Source organism: Talpa europaea (assembly GCF_964194135.1).
Source record: "Talpa europaea genome assembly, chromosome: 6".
Lineage (NCBI taxonomy): Eukaryota > Metazoa > Chordata > Mammalia > Eulipotyphla > Talpidae > Talpa > Talpa europaea.
The window spans coordinates 9,342,285-9,366,073 of NC_140072.1; the positions used below are offsets into that span (position 1 = coordinate 9,342,285).

Here is a 23,789-nt window from a genome sequence, read left to right on the forward strand (position 1 = left end):
CTCAGAGTGGGGAAATACTAACTACTTGAGATACGGTTGTAACATACTTACTAGGACACTGTACTGTCACATGAGATTAACTTGTACAGAAAAAATGACCCTTAATGAGTAATTGGGATTAACGCATCATGACTCTTCTCTGAAGTATAAGGTCGCATCCTCTCCCATCATGCCCACCCCGGGGAAGGAACAACACGCAGGAGGGCCTGTGGGCTAGGCTGAGTCATAAGCAGAATCTCTTCAGGAGCGAATTCTAGCTGTGGGGTCTATAAACTGCAGTTGGCTTCTGCTTTCTCCTCACTTCCCCTTGGGAAAGCTAAATCGATGTATTTTAATCTCAATGTTCTTGATGAACTCACTACCTAACTAAATGATCAAACATAGCTTGCTATACCAATTACGCAATTTTTCTATCTAACCGTCAATAGTAGAGCACTTTCTGGCCTGTGATTTAAGTATTATCTTCATTGTAACTTTAAATAATATTTGAGTCACTGGATTAAAGAAATGTTTTCTAATTAAAAGTCTCATTGTGTTCTCAAAGTACAAAAAAAATAAAAAGACCCTGGCAGTCTGAGTTTATTGTAATGGAAAATGTTAGGTATTATCTTCCCAAAAAGGCTGACAGGTGCTTAAAAAAAAAAAAAAACGACAACAGTAAATACTTAAGAGATTTATTAAAGCATCTTATAACAAAGATGGAAACACATACAAATTAGAAACATGCAGTCATCATCTTCCACAGTCAGTTAAAACATTAGTGTCCCACTTTCACAGCTGAAAAGCTCAGATCTTATATCCAACTCACTCGCCCTGAATATTTAATCCATTCTTCCTGAAAGTATCCAGGGTAGCAAATAACCAAAATGCAAACTCTTATTTTGTAAAGAAAGTGCAAAGTTAAAAAAGAAATTGTGTGGCGAACATCCCCATCCCGCCCCCCCCCATTAAAGGCAAACAATGGCACTTTGCTCTTAACCTAGATTGTCTTCAAAAACTACTAAAATGTAATAGACTTAACAAAAACCCCTATTTATAGGTATCCAAAAAGCCTGTTAGTGTTTGAAAATAAATGCTTAAACAAAGTAAAATGTATTTTATATCAAACAAGTTTGAAGAGCCCTGTATTGCAGCATTCTGTAAAATAAACAAGACAAAAAGCTGGTATAGGGTTTATTGACAAAGGCAGACTCTCTTCAAGCAGGGATGTAGGGAGGCGGCGGTTCTTTCTCAGGCATCTTCACCGCCATTTCATAGGTTGGCAAGACATACTGCGGATAGAAAAAAATACATAGCAAACTTAATTCTCCTTTGAAAGCCTATCTGGAATGAGGCAGCTTTCAGAGCCGATGTACAAACCTACAGAGGAAAGCTGGAGAAACTGTGAGCTAAGTAGTTCCTGACAGTAGGGATGACCAGTAACCGAGACCGTCACGTGCAGGTGAGACTCTGCCCCGACACTGCCAGAATGGACGAGTGGGTGGATGAAGAAGGGGCACGGGCAGAATTTTGCTTCCAGACTGTGTCCGAGATTACAAGGACGCCTTCATGGGCAGTAGATGCCACTACTCTCCTCTCATTCCAACTCACTGATAAAGTTCCAGGGCCGACTAATTACACCTGGGGTTAGGTTAAGGGCCGCCCTGAGCCACGCTAAAAGAAGTCTCCAATAAGATGCTGGGTTCTGAATTTCATCAGTCTGTAGCTAAAGATTCAGGTACTTCAAACATGTCCTCTAGGGTAAAGGGGCCTCTAAGGAGTGGAGTGGCATTCTAACCTAAGGGACTTCAAGTGCAAGAGGCTGGCCCTGTATGGGCCACACGCATACAACAGATTGCAAACCTAAGCAGACAATACAGCAGCAAGGGCCCTGACAGGCAGAGCTCCCCAGCAGACTCCCGGAGCCCACTTCATGCATTTCCCCACAGAAAGATCGGCTTCTCCTTTGGATCATGTTTTTTAAAAGCAACACAAGCTTCAACTGATGGCACCCCACCTCCTGCTCCCCATCCTAGAAGCTCCAGAAGCCATTAGCCCGGCATGGCTCACACTGCTATTCTGTCTGATCTCAGAAAATGCAACACTCTTGGAGACCCTTTGTTGAATCACACCTAACAGCAAGGCTGGACCGGATGAGTAGCCCACATAGCCAGCATTCTAATCTTGGGGATTTAAGCTCTTCATGCTCCCAGATCAGTAATGGCAATGAAGAAAGATCCAGGTTCTTCTTTTGGGAAAATAAAAGCTAGTGAAGTGTCACCATACTAAAGGTTGTTTACCTGTGGAGGTGCTTCAAAGGCAGGGTACACAGCAATCTCAGGCACATTTCTGTTGTTGATGTATTTATAGCAATTCCAAACGCAGTTGATTAGATAAGCCTGAAAGAATACAAACGAAACTCACAATGCAAGAAACTCAACAGACTGCCTGCCTGCTGGATAATAAGGGTGATTTATATCCTCCTCCCACATTTTCTCCATGGAGCAGGGAGTGCCATGCACTGAGAGAAGCACGGGGCAGGCTCTGGCCCTACTTGCTGTCCTTTTCATGCCACACGTTTTATTATCAGCATTTTACAGAAAACCACAGGTGGCTCTTCAATTCAGGCCTGTAGGCCATCATGCTGCAGAAGTTCTGTTTCTGAACTTCGAGACTTTGAACAGATTTTCAACCCAATCACTTCCCAAAAAATGTTTCTCACACTTAGGAAAGGTCCTAATATCCAACTATTCCCTGGCCACAAGAGGGAGGACTTTCGTGCTCTGTCAGAATAAATACTACTGTGAACTGAAGGAGATAATGCAAGAAAAAGGTATAGATGTACACGGTAATAGTCTGGCTCCCATGCAAATATTCAGTCAACAAACTCACCTTAAAGATGATGAATAAGGCAAAGAACACAAGGACGATGAAGAGGAGACAGCTGGAGTCCAATGACAGGAGATCATCTTTGTAGGGAAAATCAGGCTATAAAGATAAAAAGGGGGGAGGATGAACAGGCAGAGTGGAGAGGGCTGGTAGGGCAGTGAGACTATTCTGTGTGATACTACAGTGCCGGAGACACGGCTTCAGGCAGCTGTCCAAACACAGAGACTGTACAACACTGGACTATGGACTTTGGGTGATTGTGGCGTGTCAATGAAGGTTCGTCAACTGTAACAAATGTACCACAGTGGTGGGGGATGTGCACAGTGGGGGACAGTATGTGTCTATGTGTGTGTATGGTGTATGTGCATGAACTCTGAATTTCCTGTTCAATTTTGCTGAGAACATAAAACTGCACTAAAAAATAAAGTTTATGAACTGAACAAACACGATTAAAATTCAGTCACGGAACTTGCACTTTGGGATAACCCAGAAACCATCTGAGTAACACAAAGATAAGAGAACTGATATTCAGTAAAAACTTACAGAAAATTTAACTCAAAGTGCTTTTAAGCCTCATTATTAATGCACGCTACCAATCACTTAAAATATGTTTGAACACCTATAATACTCTTAAGAATCTAAATTGAGCTCATTTTTGTGTTACTTTCCACTATTTTCTAATACATCCGGTATCTGGAAAAACACTGTCTTTTGGGTACAAGACCCCAGACTTACACCTGCATCACTGAGTTTAAGTCCTGTGGCCCATTAGTTGTACATGAGGAACATAATTTTTTTCTGAAAACAAATTGGTCTCAGGCCTCCCCGGTGGCGCAGCGGTTGAATACCGCGCTGCAAAGCTGTCCGCAGCCTCTGCAGCACCAGTTCTATTCCCCGCCAGCCAGGGAGAACCCCACATGGCGCAGCAGACCTCTCCTGCCTTTCCCGCTGCTCCCCTCAGCAGTGTCCTTGCTCCTCCTGCCTGCTCTGCTCCCTGCTCTGGCTCTGGTGAATTCTCTCATCCTCCTGCGCTTCTGACCTGTACCCCAATTCTTGTATAAAATAAGTAAATCTTTAAAAAAAAAAAAAAAAAACAAATTGGTCTCAACTTTCAGCCAAAAGAGGCAAAAAGGTGGCACAGCACTGGTCAGAAAGCCAGGCCAAGTTATACGACTTATTGCAGACCTACTATGGTCTAAGAAGGACCAGCTGTATTTATTCGAATACTTATTTAGGATCTACTGTGTGTAAGAAGTAGGGTCAGAGAGGAAGATACTACAAAAGCAGAATTCAGAATTACAAGGTGGCCAACATAAAAACCCCTGGAAGTATATAAGAGGACAGTAAAAAATTCACTTTGATGTTCTTGCTTATAAAGAGCATGTAATTTATTTTAAACTTGCATGTCTTTAATGGAAATGTCAAGAAGGCGTAAATAATTTCATATTTCTTTAAAAATGTAAAAACAGAAACTCTAAAGGATCAAAAAAAAGAAAGAAAGAAAGAAAGAAAAGGGGAATCCACACACCAACTCCAAACTCTACCCAAATGTCTCCTGGGAAAAGCTGATCTTAATTTTTCAGGCTTACTCTATGAATAACTGGACAGACACCGGATGGGACCTGCTCAGGGAGTAATGCTCCAGGTCTTACTCAGAGGGCTTGCAATTTTTCAGCAAAGATGACATGACCAGCAAAGACTACTCTCAGGAAGGTTCTGACCACAGATGAGCAGGCGCTGGCTACTTTTCTCCAGTTCCCCTAATTGTGCCAGCCACCCTGGTCATCTCACAGTCCCCTGATCACACCATGCTCTTTCCTGCCTCAGATGTTTCTTTTATCTGGAACATTTTCTTCTTTATTTTTTGCTATCTTAATTCCTACTCGACTCCTGAACACCAATTCCAATCTGGCTTCCCAGTCCAGGTCTGATACTTGTGAGCTATCCACTCACACAGCAGCCTGCATGCCTCCTTCACAGCTTTTACCCTCAGTCTGATTCAGTAACCTTCACCAGACAGTGGTGTTCTACTAATGCATCCCAAGGCCCGAGCAGAGTGCCCAGCATATAAGAAGGAATTAACAAATGTTTTTTTTGACTGACTAAATTTGGTGCTATGCAAAATGGACTATGCAGAAAAATCTGCAAGTGGGGAAAAATAGCATTTTAAGGAATGAACTCTGGGGCCTCCCCTGGGAGCGCAGCGGTTGAGCGCTGGGCTGTGAAGCTGCCCGCAGCCTCTGCAGCACTGGTTCGATCCCAGGCCGCTGGATGAGGGTCCCACATGGCGTGCAGACATCTCCTGCCACCCGCTGCTCCCTTCAGCAGTGTACTTTGGTCCTTCTGCCTGTTCTGCTCCCCGCTCTGGCTCTGGTGAATTCACTCACCCTCCTGCGCTTCTGACTGTACCCAGGGCTTGTATAAATAAATAAATATATCTTTAAAAAAAAAAAAAAAAGGGAATGAACTCTGTTATCTGGACCCACCCCTCTTTCCAGACCTTATTTCAGCCCAGAGTGTTCTCTGCCTCTCCAGCATCAACCTAAGCTCCTCATTTACTGCCACCATGTGACAGCACTAGTTCATTGTCACAGTGACATCTTCCTGTCTTGACTCCCCAAACTAAGACACAGCGAAGGTTACAGTAACACGCACATATTTATTATGGATACCTGCAAAGACAAAGAGCTAATACTTTGACAAGTGCCAAACAGTCAAATTATTAAACCTTTAGCATACTCAAGTATGAAAATTCAAGTATTCCTTAAATTCTATGAGCTCCATCTTTGGGGATTTTTAAATATGGATAATCCAAATGGTATGGTTGGAGGACACTCTATTTTCATCTTACTGTTTTCTAGTATTGGTAATTAAGAGTATTATCACTTTAATAAACAGAACAGGTTAAAATAAAATAGTACCTAAAGCTGACTCATAATTTCCATTTAATAATTTTAGTTAAAGTGGAAAAAAGCTTAATTAGCATATATACTTACTAACTGATCCAGATATTCCTTGATTCTTGGCAAGTAAGTGAAAGAACTGATAGCAACCAGGCAACTAAGAACGAAGTCAAAAAGCCGGTAACAGAAGAATGGAATCAGCCAACCCACTTGATACTGAAGAAAAACAAATAACAATCACATCACCACATGCGTGACATTACCAAATACACTCAGGAAAGATCAGAGTCTAAGCAAAAGCCAAGAGAGGATACTTACGGAAATTGCTCCATATACCATCATGGAACTGATTATAAACATAAGAACAGAGACGGCAAAAAGAACACAGGCATTATCTAAAAAAAAAAGAAAGAAACAAAAAGCCAGTGAAGCTACTTATATTACAAAAAACAAAATATATCTTTACATGTTTTACATGTCTGTGTATTTTTTCACATGTCTGTGTATTTTCAAGCAAGACTGACTACAAAAAGAAATCTAAAATTAAGAGGGTAAAAAAATCTGTCTCGGCATCAAGAATTCAGAGCTCCATTTTGTTTGTTCAAGTTCCACTCATTGATACTTCTTTGAGAACCAGGCACTCCACTGGGAGAGAGATCCTGCTCAATCTGAGGGTCTTAAGACATGCAAATAGATCATTCTAATCCAGTGTGGCAAGTACTACAATGGAAGAAGAAACAACTCACTTTGCCTTTACAATCAGGAAGACTCTAGCACATCACCTGGAGGGCAAGGCTGTGCACTCATGTCCTCTCCCCACCCAGCATCCAGCCAGCAGGAATGATCGCTCTTTGCTCTGCAGTCCTTCACGCTGGCTGCGCACAGGTCTGTGTTCTTCTGTCAGGTGATTCCTTCTCTGCATTTGTCCATGGTCACTAATTTCCTAACAAAACACCTAAGTAATCTCACTAATATTAAACCACACTTGCTGGATTTCTAAGCACATAACCAAAATGTAATTACTACGAGGATGATGGGCACGACTACTGATGAATGGTTAGAATAGTTGCAGAACTGTTATTGTTGGATGTTGGTGAGGACATGAATGCACAACCTTGACCTCCAGGTGATGTGCTGGAGTCTTCCTGATTCTACAGGCAAAGTGAATTGCTGCTTCTTCCACTGCAGTACTTGCAACACTGGATAGAATTATTTATTTGCACATCATAACGACAAATGTCATGTGTCGCCTCGTCATCTGCCAGTACAAACACCAGCAGTATTTTCCCTGAAAAAAGAACACCCTTTTTTAAATTTGCCTAGAGGAGACAGGGCAGGTAAATGTTAAGGATTTAAAGGACTTGCCTACTGCTGCACATAAAACGGCCCTTACAGGGAAGAAGTCAGATATAAACAACACATGAAGTTTAACAGGCTAAGTACTATCAAACTTGAGAGCAAAATTCATAATTCAAAAAATTACCTTTCAAGGATCTGTTAAGCGAAATTTTAAAAAGTACTTTTTTTTGATTCTTAAGAAGTACTAAAATACTAACAAAAAGTTCAAGACTTTCCACTGCAACATATAGCAAAACAGGAAAGAAAAAGGGTGGTGGTGGGAAATACATGATGCCCGGGACAATAGATAGCCCAGCAATTATGAATTAATAAAGCAAACAAAAAAATACAAGTGCTAGATGCCCAGGTAGAACCTGAGGCTCACACCCACTACCATGCCAGGAACCTCCTCTAGGGGGCCCCAAGTGTTTACTCATTCCCAAGGTGACTAGAAATAAGGTGAACTTCATATTTGATAAGCAGCTAATTATGTTGCAAAAGCTAGTTCATATGTACTGAGTACCATATCCTGTTTAGCGTATTAAAATAACTAAGCACCAACCTCATTATTTAAACGTGGTCATCTGGTCAGTGATCAGAAATTAATTTGTGACTATAACGCTGGGTCTGTGGCAAAATCAGTTTCAACTTGCAAAGAAACAAACTACCAGGTGACCAAGAACTATGCATTTTTACATTCCTTCAAGAACAAGGGCCTTGATAAAATTATAATCAAGAAAAACATAATCATGAATCCATGTGCTCCTAGGGAGAGCACCACCACACTCATGCAACTGGAAATGAACCCAAGGCTCCATCCCTGCAGCCCAGCCAAGAGCTGCGTTGTCCAGGACAGAAGAACTGAAATCACTATGCAGCTCGCGCTAAACCTCCATTTTAAGAGAAGTACACAACACAGGAAAATGCTGACACTAGCTGAGTACAATACAATTCTACAGCCTGAAATTTTGTAAATATCAAAAATGGCCATTAGAAGTTAATGCTTTATTTACTTTTCTATTTTGGTTTTTTAATAAAAAAGACTACTTAGAAAAAAACAAAGGCCATAAGAGATGTTTCTACTATGCTCTTGGTATTTCTTTAGTTGACAGCAAAATTAAAGGATTATACTATATCTGAAAAGATAATCAGGAAACTCATTTTTAAAAGTACTCATTTGAAAAACACTGTGTGAATAACACAATTTTCATACTACATTGCATAGCACAAGGTTATAAATCTTTGATCCTAGAAACAGAAGCCAGTCCCATGGAAAATGACATCAAAAAATATATATATACACATACATACACACATATACACACATGCATAAATGGATCAGAGAAAGTCATACATGTAATGAAGTTCAAAACTTGGTAATAAAGCTAATAAAAATACAATAATTAAGGTTTTATAATATTAATATATACATGTGAACTGGAATCATTTCTCTGAAGTAAAATTTAAAAAAATCAACATGTAGAGGTTTGCACTGAAAAGTCTCAAGTGTGACTTTCTGTTCAAAGATTAGATTTCTAACATAAAATCTTGACTAGAATTTTTTTTGCAGCTGTATTTTAGAGAAAGGTATATAATAAAATATTATCTGGGAATAAATAGGTTTAAAAAGGTAAAGCCCATGAATTAATGTCCTACTCTGGTTTTTAACTCCAACGGCAGGCTTTCCTCACCTAAACATCAGAAATACACTTAGAGTTGTGAACCTGAACAAAAGATATCACCAAATACTCAAATAATTCATGTTTTATATTTTACTGTAAGTACCTGTTCCATGAGCAAATCTCCCACCCTCTCCTACACTTGTGAGCTACCCCCTCAAAGGCTTACAGTCTTTATAGAATTTCTTCTTTCTAAGAGCCTGGATACATAAGACATATTTCTCAAATAGTTTCTAATAGTTCATTACACTTTCTGGCTGTAAATTGTGATTAATACTCAGTGATTATCGCTGAAAAACCCACAAAAACACTTTTCTGCCTCAGTCAAATAGAACGAGTTATCCGTAACTTAACCAAGCCTCCTCTAAACAGCAAGTATGTGTTATGTGCTGCGTGTATAATTAGCAGGAGATATTTTAAACTGAAAACATACCAGCCATTCTCTCGGATGAATAGTAATTACCAATAACTTCATACTGAATGTTGACAGCTGGCATTGAGTTTGGATGAGTTACCTCCACAGTCAGCAAAATTGCCATCAATAGGTTTACCACCTGTGAAAGATAACAGTTTATCAATTATATTAATTATTAATCAGGAAACAGTCACCCGCAAAATCTTTAGATGCCTTCCCATATTTGAAAGTTTTACTTGAAATAACGAAGACAAAAAATAGGAGATGACACGAGACAGAACAATGCAACATTCCTCCATGTAAGAGTCGCTGAAAAATAAGTATTTCATTAATTACAAACTAAAAGTAACTGTTCCAAAGGTACGTGACTGATCCTGTCTTAATATCAACAGAATCAAACAGCACATTTAAAAATCATTATAAACTGCTCATGTTCAGAGTTACATTCATCCTTACACCAATAATGGCTAGGTGTGAAGAAGCTACAGTTCACCCTACACCTTAATTCATCAAGTAAATCTATAATGACCCATCAGCAAAGCCTGAAACCCCCTCGGGGCATCTCATGGCCAATGACAGAGAACTATTTTCTCTTGAGATAGACTCAATGGCTTATAAGACTCTCCAAGATACCTGTTAGTCACTTAACTTTCGCCCACTGGTCCTTAATTCTACCTGTGAGATAATCTGCTCCCCTTTCTAAAGAAGTGCTCCTTTTATCCCCTACGGACAGCTCACTCGTGTGTCTCCAAATACTCTTTTCTAAAATAAACATTCATATACTTGTCATTTCTCCAGCTAGCATATTTTTCAGTTACCTCACCATTTCTTCTTTGCTTTCCTTTATACAAACGCTCCCATTTGTATAATGTAATTTAAAAATGAGGTAAGATCAGCCAGGTTAAAAAAAAAAACACAACAGGATTTCAGTTCTCATATCCTAGCTAACAATTTCAATTAATACCGCCTGAAACTGCATTGGCTTCAGGACAGTTTTCAGTGTAACATGAGAGTAACTCCCTAAAGCCCTAATTTGCTTTTACACTGAATCCTGCTAACTACCACCTGTACTGTACAGTTGGCTTCCGAGGCCTAAGCACAAACCCGTACATATCTGCAATCTTCTCTCCCCTTATTACCCGCCTGCCTGCGTCAAGACTGTCTTGATCTAGAGTCAGACACCGCCCCCTCTCTCAGCTTCCGGCGCTTGAAAATAAGGCCAGTGTTGTATGAGCATCTCCACCCCAGTCACTGGAGCAAAGGGGAACTGGACTGAAAATCCAGCGGGTCAGAGGAAGTGCTCTTATCAGCAACCTTTAAGTCTTTATTTGGTTAGTTGGGGAGGAGGAGGTTGGGGGAAGGGCACAGCTTGAGACTGTCACACACCTTGCTGAAATCTCATTCAAACAACACCTGGTGATTTTTCTAGTTCTCTAGGGTTGGAATTCCATTTGAAAAGGAAATTGCTTATGCTGACTCCCTCTAGTATCTCAGGAGTCATGCCTTCCTGGAAGTGTCCCCAAACAAACCTGCTAATGTTGGACGATGTGCAGAGTATCCCCTAGGATTGATGTCAGACTTCTTTTTTTCTGAAGTTCTCCTCCCCTTTGTGAAAATCTGAATATTGATATTTTTAGGAGCTATTACAGCCTCACCAATAGTATTTAAATAAACCTAGTTCTCCTATCCACCCTGAACGATAAATAAGTTTACTTATTTTCAGCCAGCTTACTGGCTGAAAGCATTTCCTCTCTAAGATTAACAGAATCTTATTAGATAATTAGATTAGATAAAATGTCAAAGGATCAAATTCAGAATCAAAACACACATTAAGAATATACCAAGAAAATAGGCGTGCACAGCGTGCGTGCGTGTGTCTTCACTTCTTTCTCACACCAACCTTGTAAAGTATTACTAAAGCCCATTCACAGATGGGGAAACTAACGTTCAACAAACGAAATAACTTTATTGATACAAATCTAATTCTAAGGTATCTTGCATTTTAGCACTACATGATTACTAGTGACCATTCCTAAGTAACTCCTGTTTTGAAACCGTTCCAAAAGAAACCCTGTCTAAGGCTATAGAAATGTTTATACTTTACTCTCCAAACATACACAATCGGTAACACGCCTTGTCTTTGTATTGCTCAAAAGGCAGGATACTTATCCTTCATTTTTTGAGAGATCTTACATACAAGAGACATCATACTTGGACGGTGATTCCCTAGCTGCAGGGTTGAGGTTTGGTTTTGGTTTTTGGGGGGTCTATTTTTACTGCACTGGGGTTTGGCCAGTGTATGTAGTATATGAACATGAACTAATACAACTAGGTGAACTGTTGAACAACTGAACATGTTCACGGAAACATGATACATTCTTTGTGTGGAAATCAGTCTGAGCTCAATCTAGCAAACTGCTCTTCACAATGGTCACAGTTAAGAGCTCCGCAAGGCAAGAAAGGCAGTGACGTGTCCAGGGACACACGCAGCTCACCTGCTGCTGCATGAAGGAACTGACACACCAGAATCTCTCGGAGGCTGAATTTCCCTTAAATGTTTTTTATGACATGTAGGATTAAAAAAATCTCTTTTCTTTCATGAATGAGTCACAGACTCATCCACTATTGTCTTCTAGATTAGTGATAGTTAAATTTCATTTCACTCTGAGTTACAGCCCTGAATACTGAACAAAATCAATCACAGGTCAAAAGAATCAAGAAACAGTAAAACAAATTTTAGTGCCACTTCATTAAAAGTTCAAACAAGTTTTCAAATTTTCAATGAGTTTTTTGTTAGAGAACAATCCACACTTTGACGTTTTTATAGATTCTACCCCCATCTCCACACTGAAGAGACCTCAAGGGCCAAGAATTACAGCTCCCAGCATGCCCTGAGCTTGACTTCCTGAATGGGGAGCTGGGAACTAGGGTGGGGGTCAGCGGCCGTGCTTGGCTTATAACCTGAACACAGGTGTGTTCTCTCTTGCTTTCCTAGCTCCAACCTGCACTCTGGTACTGCTGGGAGGAGATGCGGAGAGACTTGCAGAGACACTTGGAAGCGCTATCTGGAAGAGACACACGGGTGAGAGGCGTGTGGGAGGCTGCCCCCGGTCTGTGGCAGAGACCACGGCAGTCACCATCTTGATGTGGTCTATTTTGAATTCTGGGTCTCTCCTGTCCCAGCTCTCTCAGACGTGTCTAACCCCTTTCTTGGGGTTCTTTGCCAGAGGTACCTTAGACGGTAGCAAGTTTTGGGTTCTTAGCAGCCCCATTTCAGGCCACCCCTCTGTGGCTTAGCATTTGCCCATAAGGGATGGGTAATTCTGAGAGTTTTACTGGGAAATCCTTTCTTGTCTCCTTATGCACACTAATTTTACTAAAATTTTACCACAGAGGGCAGTTGAGCGCCTTGCTGTGAAGCTGCCCGGCAGCCTCTGCAGCACCGCTTCGATCCGGCCCACCCAGCGAGGGTCCCACATGGCGTGACAGACCTCTCCTGTTGTGCCTGCTGCTCCCCTCAGCAGTGTATTTCGTCAGTCTGCCTGTTCTGTTCCCCACTCTGTCTCTGGTGAATCCTCTCACCCTCCTGTGCATCTGGCCTGTACCCCGGTTCTTGTATAAAAATAAATAAATGTTAAAAACAAAAAAACTTCACCACAGAGTGGGCTTCCTTTGCATTTGTGCTTGCCGAAGGCCGAATCTCTTTTAGAGCATGCACCCCTTAAAAGGCTGGGGCACCTGGGTACCTGTTGGTCACTTGCTAACACATTTTATTCTACTAGGTCACCATTTTTTCATTCTAAGTATTAATCTGAGATAATTCTTAAGTATTAAGTACATTCTTAAGTATTAATCTGAGATAGCCATACCCTAAAGGATACATCACTGAGCACCTCTCCTACACTCATTAAAAGCCTTGTGCTATTTTTGATTATACTTATTATTCTTAAGTTCCATGTAACAATTTGCAAAAAACACAGAAAATTAACTTTATAATTTTGCAATATAAAATTTCTCTGAAAATAACAACTACACGCAAGCAATGACAGAGCATTTATTCCTGAGTCATAGTTGTTTTTTCCTTTTACTGTGTTCAGGAAAGAAAATTACCAAAAATGTAAATAAAATGATTAACTTCTACCCCTACTAACATGGAGAGGTATAAAATGCAGCAAAGACGGTAATAACAGTATGGGCAATGAACACACCGCTCTCGGGCAGTTGTACTGTAAGTTTAGACAGTTAAACAATATGCATCTTTGCCCTGCTTTTGTCTTTCACACACCTTATATAAATCGATATGCCAGATTTTACTATCAGATCCATTAAAGCAAACACTCAGCCCTCGGAGAACAATTTTTAAGTACTTTCTTATTTCATGGCCACACCCATCTCTTAAGATTCTTTGGGGGCTGGTTTTTTTCTGGTTTTGTTTTTAAATCATCATCATTCTTTCATTTTCCCACAACTTTTTTTTTACCAACCAGTATCTACTGGACTATAATTAAAACAATGTGTTTGCTTCAAGGCATCCAGATAAGGGTCTCCAGAGAAAGGGAGGGGAGGGGGAGGGAGAAGGGAGGGAAAGACCCAACAGAGAGCACGGAAGTCAGGAAAGAAAGTCATGAGATAAAGATCAAATGGACGATCTTTAACATTTCTGTTAAATTGTGTGTTTTTTGTTGTTGTTTACCACTATGTTATTCCAACTATTTTTTTCTGGAGACACTTTATGCACACTGCAAATATTCCCATCAATAAGCAACACTGGATTAAATACTTCTTTTCTCCTCCCCTTCTTCCCTCAAGAACATCCTGTTGCAGGGAGGAAAGATAACAGCTTATCAGCTCACAGTGAGCAGAGCGCAGTAGGACACACAAGAGGTACACAGAGAGGATTCCAGGTACACAGAGGAGAAACCAGATCCCTCAAACTGGGTGTTATGGAAAACTATTTTGCCAGACTAGAAAGGACCAAACGGCACTGCAAGGTCAAGTGGGCACAGGTTTTATGATCCCACTAGTGGGCACCAGACAGGAGAGAGCTCTCCCTTGAAAGACCTGGGCCCTGAACGTGCACAAAAGTTTCCTTTTATATTCAGTAGGTCGAACACGGGTCACATGGGCAGGCTATAATCTGAAGGTCAGATGGAAGATGAGCAAGAGGGGCCTGGCACTAAAGAGAGGGGAAGGGCCAGCAGAAGTCAGAGTCCTGCTCTGCCCTCCCTCTCCGCCTGCCACCCAGACGTGGTAGACATGGGGGAACTTGCAAATGATAAGAAGGAAACAAGGCAAGTTTCACCAAACATTTGCACAAATAATTAAAAAGTTAACTGGAACTGGCAAAAAAGTTGTTAATGGTGATAGTAAACGGGAGATCTTTATCCTCCTGCACTACTTTTGTATATTTGATGTTTTTCTTAATAAAAAAAATTCTAAAACATGACATGGGTGAGAAAATTTCAGGGAAGAAGGACTAGCAAATGCAAAGGTACAAAACAATATATCTGAAGAGAGACACTAACTGCGAAATAAAAACAACCTATATTTATTTAAAGGACTCAGGAGTGAGGACAGGCAGGAATCAAGACAGCAGGAGGAAACCTGCTTGCGCTCTTCTTCCAGCCACCTAGCTTCACACTGTTGAGGGATGAGACACTGGTAAAAGGAATAAAGCCATATATTAAATCTTTCCAAGATGAGAGATGCTCATCATTTATTCTTAACCATGAAGTAGTTTAGAAAACTTGAGAGACCAGGAAAAAGACTAATCAATACAAAGTAAAAATCAAAAACAACAAGCAACTATAAACCAGAGACACACTGGGGGTGGAGGGGAAGGGAGAGTCAAAATGGGGGGGGTTGCAATTGTGTGGGGAATATAACCATAATGAAAATGCATACATTGTGCAAAGATGAAAAATGATTTAAGAATTATATAAAATATTTAAAAAAAAAATGGAGCACACCTCTTGCAAAAGACTTTTAAGCCCATTTTCAATCACTCAATAAACATCTGAATTTACACCATGAAAGAAACCGTTGTTTAGAATCATGTCTTTAAATTCTTTAAGATAAAGAAAACAATTTTAAGAATGCTCGAGTTTAAAGTGAAGTTCATTCTGATATTTCATATTGTTTCACCAGGTATTGAAGCTGGCATACTACTCACAAATCTAAAATGGCAAATGCCGACACTCTTCAGGGCTGGTGCTTATACCTTGCTCTGGTTTCTTTGCCTTCCAGCTGCATTATTTAATACCAGGCAACAAAACTGGCAGGCAGTTAGTACACAATCATCGAAACACTAGCCCAGCAAAAAGAGTTGCTAGAAAACGACACTGCATCAGTTACAAAGTCACCGCAGAGTGCAGCTCCTGCAGGAGGAAGGGCTGCGCCACCAGCAGGTGCCTCAGAGGCAAGCTAAAGAGAATCATAAATATTCCCCTGCTTGGGACAGAGGAGATGATCTTGACAAGGTAGTTGGAGGGGAGGGGGGATAGTGACATTTTACTTCACTCCCATATTGCTTCACTCCCATATTTTTCCACTCTTAGTAAAGAAACTTCTGGAAACAAAATGCAGTCTAAGCAAGAACTTTTTGTTTAGAAGCGTCCTGTGACACTTCTGTCTAGGTGGTCTTGGCTTCTCAATGGGCCAGGTCTTTCTGGCTGTGCCTTTACATTTCTATGGTGCAGCTACTTCTGACAGTCTCACCAGGGACACTGAATCAATGGAAGTCTTTTCCACTCCTAAATCTGATTAGAATCGTTACCACTGATATGATCTGTTATTACCAATCACCCTCTGCCCCTTTCATTTCTTTACTTGTGCTCCAAGGTTCTTTGGAAGATGATAATTATCTTAAGGGCAGGTGCCATATTCACAGGAAACTTCGAAGAGCCTCTATGTGACAGGTAACAGGAATAGAGAGAGCAAATGACACATCATCCCTGTGATTTATTCTTTTTGTATATCCACCAAAGCCTTTTACATTGTGTAAGCAATAATCTCTTTATGTAAAACAGCAATAATCTCTTTATGTAAAACAGATTAAATGACTCATGCAACTTAAAATGTTCTACTAACCAGAAAAGTTCATGTACAGTAAGAACAGCGATGGCATCTTTTTAAAAACTGTGAAATTAAAGCATGAAAGAAGCGGGATCTGAGAAATGTTTCCACATCAAGTGCTTCCATTCCAGAGGGAAGCAGATTTAAACTCATCTCTATTTTGGAAGAATAAACACCCTTATTAAAGTTTTTCTTTCTGCAGTTTGAGTTTCATTGTTTCTAACTCCCACTCTTCCCTGCTATTCCTTTCATGTTTATGAGCTAAACCAATGCTGCAGCAAAGACTGGAAAGAAATACAGCCAATTACATTCAGATGGTTGGAACCGGGATGGTGGTTATTTTCTTTTAAGGAGGAGTTAGAAATCCTTTGTTCTGTGCATGGAAAGGAAGGCCCTGAGAAGAAACAGGAAGATTAAATTTGTAGGCAAAGTCCCAGACTGTTGGACTCATTCAGTTAAGAAGGAGGAAAATCACCTAGAGATAAGGGAGACAGGGTTGAGTAAGAGGCTTGGGACCCCTAAAATTCTGAATTACTCATTTAAGGAAATAAAAGGCAGCACACTAAGGACAAACAAAAGAAATTAAAGACGCAGACCCTCGCAAAATGGAAAATAAAAGCAAGTTCAAGATACAATGCTGCTATTAACTCATGTCCAGTATTACAAGTCAGTTGAACTATAAAGAAGAGGCGACTTTTGAGGGGAAAAGGCTATCACTGAACCAGAACACGCTCATATTTGTTGCTGAATATAAAAGTAAAGAAAATATTAAAATATATGTAGAAACAAGCAAATAAACGCGTGCATTCTTTTTTTTTTTTCTTTTAATGTACAAGGCTGTAAAAAGCCACGGGCCGTGAGGGACCCCGCGAGGCCGGGCAGTCCTCTGGGACGGGAAGCGAAACCGCGTCGGCCTGACCCGGAGGCCTCTCATCTGGTGCGGGTCCAAGTGGTGATGGCTTCAAGACACCGGGCGGGGAAGCAGCGACAACCACAGGCAAAAAGAACGTGATAAAGCCTTTCCTGTTTTGCTTTTTTGGCAGCTCACATAAGTTCCAGAAGCTGCAGGGTTATCACCCTGGCCACAACCCCCACCCGGCCACCACAAAAACTAAAAGCGCCCAGTGCGAACGGCCGGGTCCAGGCGGGCGGTCCCTGCAGCTCCGGATCCGCGTGCGAGTCCCGAGCCGGCGTCGCGGCGCACGGACGCGGGGGGCGGCGGCCGCCAGTCGAGAGATTAACTCGGGGCGCGCCCGTCAGCAACAGGTCAGGCTGGCGGGGGGCGCGGGACCGCGGGCAGGACCGGGCCGGACCGGCCTCTCCACGGCGGGCTCCCAAGGACCGGCGGCCCGACACGCGGTGTCAGCGGGGCCGGCCCAGCCCGGCTCCCGGGCGCCTCCGACGAGCGCAGCCCCGCCACGGCTCCCCGCGGGCACATTGTGACGGGGGGACTCGGGGCCCGGAGACTCGGGGGCCCGGACAGGCGCGTTCCAGGCGGAGCTTTCGCTTCCCCCCGGCAGGACCCGACGCCAGCCGGGCGGCTCACCCGGCCCCGAGGTCTCGTGGGGAGAGATTCCCGGGCGCGCTAGGGCGGGGGGGCGGGGCGGGGGGCTCCCCTCACCGAGGCGCAGGGACATCCGACACCCCACAATTTCCAGAGGTCCCCGGGCGAGCCCGGAAGCCTCCTCACCCCCAGCTCGCCCAACACCCCGCCCCCCCAGTCTGCGGCTCCCCAGCAGTTCTCGCCAAGGGACACCCCCTCCCCTCCCCCCTCCTCTCCCCTCCCCCCTCCCCACACGGGGCAGCCGCCCCCCGCAAAGTCCCGGCGCACTAAAAAGAGGCTCCCTGCTCCTCCCGCCCCACCCCACCCCACCCCCGTTCGCAGCCCCACCCCCTCCCCGCGAACACTCCCCGCCCGAGGCCCCGCCGCCCGCCCCGCGCGGCCGCCCGCCGCGCCTCACCATGTACCAGGTCCCCAGGATGATCGTCCCGGTGCGGACATGGCAGCAGCCGCAGCACCGGGTGCTGTAGAACCGGTCGCTGCGGCTCCGCTTGAAAGTCATGGACACCATCGGGGATCTCGAGGGCCTCGTCTCTGGCCCGCGCCCTGACAAAGGCTCTCACGCAGCGCCCGCGCCGGCTGCTCTGCCCCCGTCGCCGAGCCCGAACGACGCGTCTTCAGCCCGCCCTCGGCCCGGGCCCAGCCCGCTGCTCCGCGCCTGCGCACTGCGGGCCCCGCGCTCTCGCGTGACCTCCGCCCCTTCCTCCTCCCTCCCGCGCACAGGCCAATGGAGAGCGGGAAGTTGTCCGGGCTCGGGCCCTGATTGGGAAAACCGGAAGATTGACAAGGCCTCACGCCCAATCAGATACAAATCGTCTCGGCGCTCTTGGTTCCCCGCCTCTGACGCGAGGGCTGGCTGGTAGGCCTGGGAAGGCCGCGCTAGGGGGTAGCCAGGTAGTTCGCCATCCCCGAGAAGACAGCGGCGAGGGAGGAGGAATTTAACGGGCAAGGGAGAGACGAGTGGGGACGGCTGGTAGACAGCGGGCACCGAGGGCCTTTGTGAGTGACGTCGTTGCCACGTTCCGCTTCAGAGGCGTCACGGGACCGCGGCCGCTCACGTGACCTCTGCGTGCTGCTCGGTGATTGGGCAGGCCGGGGGCGGCGCCTGCGCAGGGGCGGGGCGACCCGGCCGCGGCCCCTTCCCGGCTGGGGTGGCGGAAGTAGGGGTCGCCCTCCGGGGGGGAAGCCCTGGGGGGCCCGGGGGGCCCTGCTCGTTCGCTCAGGCCTCGTTGGTGCGAGCGCAGGTTCTCCGCCAACCCTGACTAAGGCAACTAAGAGGCGTGAGGATTGCGGGACGTGAAAGCCGGCTAAGGAGGAAGAGCTCGGCTGCTCACAGACACGAGGGGCTTCGAGGGGAGAAACTGTGCCCCGAGTTGAAATGGACCGAAAGAATTCTGGGGGCCCGCGGCTGAAAGCCGGCCGTCGTCTGGCACACCCTCTCAGGCCTTCTGATGTTGTAGGGACTTTGCAGCGTCCTTGTGGCGTTCTGTACAACTGAATTGTTCGTAAGCGATAACAAGACGAATTACTGTCTTCCATCGAATTTCCCATCGAATCTTCCCACTCTGGAAAAAGCTATTTTGCATCTATTTGTAGATTCATTTCCATTTTCCATTCAGTAACACAAGTGGGTACTTTAAATTCCCTGTTAAGCCAGTTATAACATCTTAATTATTCCCCTCATTAAAAAGGAGCAAATAAAATATTTAACAGGTGTCGTTTGGGATTGGTATGACGGAGACTTAGGCCTTGAACCTCATAAAAAATATATGGCTTAACGCTTTGGGATTAGGGAGGTTTAGCCCCATGCCAAGCGTATTCTCAGCTGGAGACCACAGTCAATTTTGAGTCAAGAGGATCGTATTGGGATGACTTCATTGAGCACTGGCTGAAAGTAAACACTGTAGGTGCTCTAATAAAATAATCCAGCTGACTTTATATTTTTTAAGATTATTTATGCGTACAGGAACTGGGGTACAGGCCAGAGGTGTGGGGGGTGAGTCAGGAGCAGCAGGAGAGTCAGGAGAGGTCTGCTGCGCCATGTGGGTCATCACCTCTCTGGCTGGGGGTCGAACTCGTGTTGCAGTGGCTGTGGATAGCTTCATGGGTTGTGTCTTAATCCTTCGCACTGTCAGGGAGGCCCAATCCTGCTGACTTTAAACAAAATGATCCTATTGTAGAACTACGTTGCTTAAAGTCATTGCTTCCAAGGACCAGTTGACAACATTGAGGCTCACTGTGTTGATTTTTTATTTATCTCCATCATTAAAATACAGTTAGCACTTAATCTGTATTAGGTATAATTAATTTGAAGTTACTGTGTTTGAAGAAGAGCTCTAATGATATTTTTAATATAGATTTTAAATTATATTCATGGCCTGAAAAAGATTTTTTGCATCTGCTCTAAGCTACCTTGCAGATATTTACAAGTCTCTTTCTGCCTCATCACTATTCCCACCCAGCTGATATTATTTCATTACAAGTTATTTGAGTTTGGCCTTTCACACCATAATTTATGGTTAAAATGTGCTCTTCCATCTTAACTCTATCAGCTTTAAACATGGCACTCTTGGAAAAGATAATTTTTAAAAGCTCTTCCAAGGAATATCTGACTGCCAAGAGATGGATGAGTCACACAGTGCATTCCTTCTGTTCAAGAAATGAAAGGTTTAGTGAAAAATCAATTCAAATCTCTATTAGACTCCTCATTACTGTCTTCTCAACTGTGAAGCACCTGGAAAATATATCAATAGATGGAATATTCAAGTTATTCTGCTCCTCTCCCCTGCTTCCCAATCCCTTCATGAGGCAAACATAGTTTGGGCTGAAAAATACTCTTTTTTTTTTTTTAATAGAGGCATGTTTTTATTTATTTGTTTGTTTGTTTTTGTTTATACACGCACTGGGTACAGTCAGAAGCGCGGGAGGGTGAGAGAATTCACCAGAGCCAGAGCGGGGAGCAGAGCAGGCAGAAAGACCGAAGTACACTGCTGAGGGGAGCAGCGGGCGGCAGGAGAGGTCTGCGCGCCATGTGGGACCCTCCTCCCGTGGCCAGGGAGCAGCCGGGGATCGAACCGGCGCCGCAGAGGCTGCGGGCAGCTTCGCAACCCAGCGCTCAACCGCTGCGCCACCGGGGAGGCCCTGAAAAATACTCTTTTAATAAATAGGACCCAGCTACTTTCTTTCACGTTATATTGAAATATTTCAGAACTTTATTTTCTTTGTTCAAGAGATACCCATAACCATCCCTCAAATGGTTATTTCCTATAAATTCTCCACTCATGTAGATTTTTTTATTTTATGACTACTTTTTTTCCCCACACCACCATACCTTCTATCTCCTTTGATTTTTTTAAAGTTCCTTTCACACAATTCAGGGGGTTGTTGAAATGTTTGCCTTTCAATCACACAGGCTTCAAAACAACCTAAGGACCTTCATAGAAATAATTTAGTGGCCTGCTAAAAGTCCATGGGTCAATAAAATTATTAATTTTTGTCAGTTAATATGGATAGAACTTAATGAATTTTTTATATAGCTAAAGGAAAATTAATAGAGAGAAAGGAATCCTAATCTTAGAAATTCTGCTTTATGAGTACAAGCCAGTAGACCATTTAAGCCACACTCTAAGTCAATTTCCCCACCCCAAAACATGAGCTTTAGCCTAAGGAACAGTGCAAAGAAAATGAATAAATAAAGGGCAAGCAACAGGGAGAAATAAATGATAGCACTGTGTCTAAACAATCAGAGACATTCATAAGTAAAACATCAAAGCAGAAGTTGAGAAATACGAAAAGGATATGAACTAACAATCACAGACAATAACAAAACTTCCTAAGACAGGGGAAAATGATAAATCAAAGAAATGAAGTTAAATATAAACAAAAGATTCTTTCCTTCCCTGTATTAAATGACTATAACTTAAAAAGGAAAGGTAATAACCTGAACTGGTAAGGAGATTGATGAAACGAACACCTTGATACGTAGTTGGTGGGATTGTAAATCATCATGACCGCTTTGGGAAAGCTCTTTGGTAATATGCACTAAGATCCACGATAAATTGAGGCTCTAACCTAGTAATGCTATTTCTAAAAAGGTGTTCTTAGAGGAAAGTTTAAAAAAATGAGAAAATAAGTTGCACAAAGAGATTCTTTATCTCAGCATTATATATAATATAATAACATGAAGACCAGCAACAGGAGAATAGTTTTATAAATTATGGTACACTTACAGGATGAGATGCTATAATGTTATTTTCAAAATTGGGGAAAGATCTTTCCTTTTCCGGACTTTGACGTCTGTGGTCTTGGATCATCTACTAAGAAATTTCCTCAATTGCTTAAATTTTCTTAGGATTACGTCTGAAGTTTTTACATGGTTACAGTTTCCTGGGCAGATTATTCAATCGTTTAATTGGATTTATTTTCTTTATGTGCAAGAGTCATGGGTTAGGAGCCTCCCTGGTGGCTCAAGGGGTTAAGACACAACCCATGAAGCTATCCGCAGCCACTGCAGCACAAGTTCGATCCCTGGCTGGCCGGGGGGCAACCCACATGGCGCAGCAGACCTCTCCTGACTCGCCCAGTGCTCCCCTCAGCAGTGTATTTCGTCACTCTGCCTGTTCTGCTCCCCATTCTGGTGAATCCTCTCACCCCCTACACCTCTGGCCTGTAGCCCAGTTCCTGTATGCATAAATAAATAAATCTTTAAAAACAAAAATTCATGGGTTAACCCAAATGAGGTCTAATTTCAGATCTATAATCCTAATTCTAAATCAAGTCTTTCAGAGTGCTTTAAGCTCACCAACTCTCAAATCCCTCAAGACTTTGGTCTAACAAGTTTTAGTTTCAAGACCCCTCTCTTGTTTGTTCCTAGAAGATTGACTTGCTCTGTTTAAAATGATCCTGTTCTTGTTTAATTTGCAAAAAGCAAGAGACCTTGACCTCTACTGGGTGAGATCATTGGCTCTTTCCACTTCTGCTTCTCCTTTGTGACAGTTCCTCTTGCGTCAGGTGATGTCCTAGTGGCCATGGGGACTTTGGCATTCAAGGAAGAAGATGTTGAATTGTGATTTTCTAATTTGGGGTGCAGTGGATATACATGTGCTTGAGTTGCATTTCCCTGTTGTGGGAATGGCTCACCTACCTGGTGCGATCAGATAGGGCCAGAAAGGCAGTTCTAGAGCTGCCATTACCTGAGAAGTGTGTCCTTCAGCCACTGGCCTTGGAAATACCTGGGCCACGAAAACAAGCAAGGCTTGAAGTAGTCAGATGCAGAAATCACTCTGTGCAGAATACATCCAAATATCCCAGCTTTAGAGGAAACACACTGGTACAGTTTTACTTGAGCTTACATAGAGATAATTCACCTACCACACCATTCATCCATTTCAAGTGTACAAATCAGTGGTTTCTTCGTATATGCACATAGTTGTGTAACCATTACCACAGTCCATTTTAAAACATTTTTATTACTCTCCCCAGGAAAAGCCCCTTTGCCTTTCAGCCACCACTCTCTCCCTCACCCCCATCCCTCCTAGGCCTAGGCAATCACTAATCTATCTTCTTAATGTTTCCCCCAATTTGACAATAGTCCTAAAAACTTACATGATATTACCTATAATGAGCTGTGAAGTTGATTAAAAAAAAACTTTTCTTGGGCCTCCCCTGGTGGCGCAGCGGTTGAGCGCTGGGCTGTGAGGCTGCCCGCAGCCTCTGCAGCACCGGTTCATTCCCTGCCCGCCCACAAGGGTCCCACAAAAAAACAAAAACAAAACTTAAACTGTAAATAACAACAAATATGGTCAGTCTAATTTGATTATAGGACCAACAGCTTTCTCCCTTTTCTGTGCATATTTTACAATTACTGACAAATGAAGAGGTTATTAGAAGAGTTTATAGCCTGAAAATGTAGGGAAAGAAAGTATTGTAACTATGAGTCAAGCATTAATTCG

At 43.1% G+C, this 23,789-nt stretch overlaps 1 protein-coding gene across 1 annotated transcript; it reads right to left on the reverse strand.

Annotated features, from left to right (window-relative positions):
• Window positions 1–1,196: 1,196 nt before the first annotated feature.
• LAPTM4A (lysosomal protein transmembrane 4 alpha) lies at window positions 1,197–18,482 on the reverse strand (the record flags this gene model as incomplete). Its single annotated transcript, XM_084235516.1, has 7 exons — window positions 18,239–18,482; window positions 9,222–9,342; window positions 6,090–6,166; window positions 5,865–5,987; window positions 2,872–2,967; window positions 2,280–2,378; window positions 1,197–1,271 (listed from the first exon to the last, which is right to left on the reverse strand). Exons 1-7 carry the CDS (start codon window positions 18,347–18,349, stop codon window positions 1,197–1,199), a joined length of 702 nt encoding a protein of 233 aa, XP_084091642.1. The 5' UTR covers window positions 18,350–18,482.
• Window positions 18,483–23,789: the final 5,307 nt, after the last annotated feature.